The 3,186-nt window shown below is 39.6% G+C and overlaps 1 protein-coding gene across 1 annotated transcript; it reads left to right on the top strand.

Annotated features, from left to right (window-relative positions):
- Positions 1–952: 952 nt before the first annotated feature.
- Positions 953–1,736, top strand: K441DRAFT_672180 (uncharacterized protein; the record flags this gene model as incomplete). The annotated part of the gene is given in 5 exon segments (XM_067650523.1): positions 953–1,103; positions 1,116–1,146; positions 1,189–1,292; positions 1,380–1,626; positions 1,709–1,736. A coding segment is annotated over 1 exon segment (180 nt), but the record flags the coding sequence as incomplete, so codon positions are not given.
- Between the last annotated feature and the right edge of the window lie 1,450 nt (positions 1,737–3,186).

The following is a 3,186-nucleotide window of genomic DNA, read 5'->3' as shown; positions in this document are numbered from 1 at the left end:
AATTAACTATTTCCTATAACTGTTTAATAGTAACTAGCTAAGAGTTAGTGTTCTCTGCTATACTGGTATTATTACCTAATCTTAATATAGTTGCTGCTATTGACGGCGTTGTGGCTGGTGCTTTTAGTGGTATATTATTTAACTTTGTTAATACTATAACCTTAGTAGTAAATATATAACGAAGCCTTGTAGTAGGAACTATAGTGGACTTATTAGTAGGCTGGGTATATAGGTAAATAAGAAGTTAATAACGTAATAATAACTAGTAGAGTGGTTGCCTAATAGATTAACTCTAATTATATTCTGAGATTTACTATAAAGGAGAGAACTATTTAGGTAGGGACTGTGGTCCTTTAAATACACAACTATACTCCTAAGAAATCCCCTTTATATATAAGGTACGTATACTTTATCTGCTCTGTTACGGATTATATAGATTCTATAGATTCTATAGATTATATTATATAACCTTAGTTACTATTTCTTGTTATATAGCTCTACTAGTTCTATCTTAAACTATACCTAAATTAACTAACTAGCTTCTTCTAACTCTTCCCTAAGTAGTTATTATATTGTACTTAAAGCGTCCGTAACACCGGCTACTATTTACGGAATTATTTAACCAGCTAATAAAGACCTTACTCTTTAGGGTTTATTATTAATAAGTAGTCTACGCCCTTATGCGAATTAAGCCTATCTTCTATAGCCCTCTTTAATAGGTAAAAGTTAAAAGACTCTTATTTATCCGGTGTCACGGCACTGACCTGACGCGTTGTTATGGCTACGCGTATACATGAGCACGGACCTGACCCCTGAGCGACGTGTATATATACCACCTCACCTCCTACATAGATCTTCACACGACATCGTTTGTCAATCATATACAGTCACCTCGTACATCGTACCTTGACAGTCCGCACGTACTGTGACAGTATGTCGTGTCATCTTATACGCCCCCGGTAGGGCTTTGTTTCCACCGTTCCAAAGCTACGTCCAAAGCTTCGACCCTACCCCGGGCGGGATTCTTACCCCCGTTCCACGTCAATGCGACCTAGTAAAATCTCTGTCGAATCTATTCGAGTACCCGAGCCGATATCCTCCTCTCTATATCTACACGTCCCGAGTTTCCAAGCCGGCTGCAGGGAGACACCCTACGGGCTATGTCTCTTATGTTTTGACTGTAGTGTCCTCCGAGTCTGTTTCTAGCCATGCTACTGCTTCACGTCCCAAGTTTCTAAGCCGGCTGCAGGGAGACACCCTGCGGGCTATGTTCCTTGTGCCTTAATTACAGTGTAAGACTATAGGTTACTGATCTCTTCTCCGTCTCCGAGTCTGTTCCTAGCTACTGCTTCCGTCCTGAGTTTCCAAGCCGGCTGCAGGGAGACACCCTGCGGGCTATGTCCTCGTGTCTTGATTACAGTGTAAGACTATGGGTTACCGATCTCGTCCCCGTCTCCGTCTCCGTCTTCGTCTTCGACAACGATATACTTTAAGTTTACCGCGATAAGAATCTACGTTTTAACCTCGATCTCCGTACCCCAAGCCTTTCGAGCCTATACTTTAACCTTGATCTCCGTAACCTCCGAGCCTTTCGAGTCTACGCCTTAATCTCGATCTCCGTACCCCGAGCCTTTCGAGTCTACGCAATAACCTCGATCTCCGTACCCCGAGCCTTTCGAGTCTACGCAATAACCTCGATCTCCGTAACCGAGCCTTTCGAGTGTCAATATCCGCAAAATTACGCCCTGCGGTTACATTTTTTTTCGTCTCCTCTGTTTTACCCCTCCGCCTTCGGCTTTATTTAGTGCTCGAGACGAGCACTAGCGGAGAGCGATGTAGTAGGGATATAGGTAGGAGGGTCCGAGGACTGTAAGGACGAGGACCTTTAAGGACTGGAAGGACGAGAACCTTTAAGGACTGGAAGGATGAGGATATATATATCTTTTTTTTTTTATCTCTGTGTTTTTACTGCCGTCACTTGGCTCACAGGAGCTCGCCTTGTTGGGGAGGGATGTACTGTCACGGCACTGACCTGACGCGTTGTTATGGCTCGTGTACGCGTATGCATGAGCACGGACCTGACCCCTGAGCGACNNGTATATATACCGCCTCACCTCCTACATAGATCCTCACACGACATCGTTTGTCAATCATATACAGTCACCTCGTACATCGTACCTTGACAGTCCGCACGTACTGTGACATCTGGGTTAGCTCCTGTCTTAGTTATAGTATACTTTTAATATTTAAATAGGAGTCCTTTTGTAAACTAGTATCCTTATTTACAGTTTTCTAAATTACTAGCTTTAGTAACCTTCTAGNAAATNAGTNTAAATTATCTNNAGTACTNGCGTATACTACTAGNTNGGTTATTNCTATACTANANTATATACACTTCTAAGAATTCTACCGTCTTAACTTATTAAAAGTAGTTACTTCCTTAGTAGTCTATCTGAAGCTTTCTTATAAGTTTTATCTATTTACTAATAATAAACTTAGGCAGACTTTAGATCTAGGTCCCTATTTAATAATTATAATATTCTAGAAGTCTTTAATACTTCTTATTATTTATAATACAGTGCCGAATGCATAGTTGCTTATACCGTTTAATAAATTACAATACGTTTTATCCTATAAAGTAAGAAGTTACTAGAGTCCCTAGAGCTAGTATAGGCTGGGCTACAACATATACCTTATCTTGTTTTATTAATAGTTTATTATAAGGCAACGGACTAGTAGTTTCTCCTAAAATAAGTAAGTTAACCTCCTAGTTCTTATCCTCTCTTTACTAAAGGTTATTAGTTCTAGATATTATAGGAGTTAGGTCTAATACCGCATCCTCTAAGTTAGAAAAACTTTGTAGGTTAATAAGCTGCCTACTTCCTTCTCTGCCGTTATTATAGAATAGGCCTAGCATCCCTAGTATTCCCTTTATCGGTTCTATCGCCATTACTTTTATAAATTTAAGGGAGGCTTATATAAATGCTAGAAGAATTATATAGACCGTTATAAATATAGTAAATAAAAAATTAAAGACTTCTTTTTACTGGTCCTAATACATCCTAACCCTCTCTTTTATCCTCTATTCTGCTGTACCCTATACTTGTATTCCCACTCCTAGTTATCTATTCCGTCTACTATAGGTCTTAGATAATAATCTCCAAAAGTATTATTAACTTATCTTAA

Source organism: Cenococcum geophilum (genome assembly GCF_001692895.1).
Source record: "Cenococcum geophilum 1.58 unplaced genomic scaffold K441scaffold_127, whole genome shotgun sequence".
NCBI lineage: Eukaryota > Fungi > Ascomycota > Dothideomycetes > Gloniales > Gloniaceae > Cenococcum > Cenococcum geophilum.
This window is presented reverse-complemented; position numbering and strand designations above follow the sequence as displayed.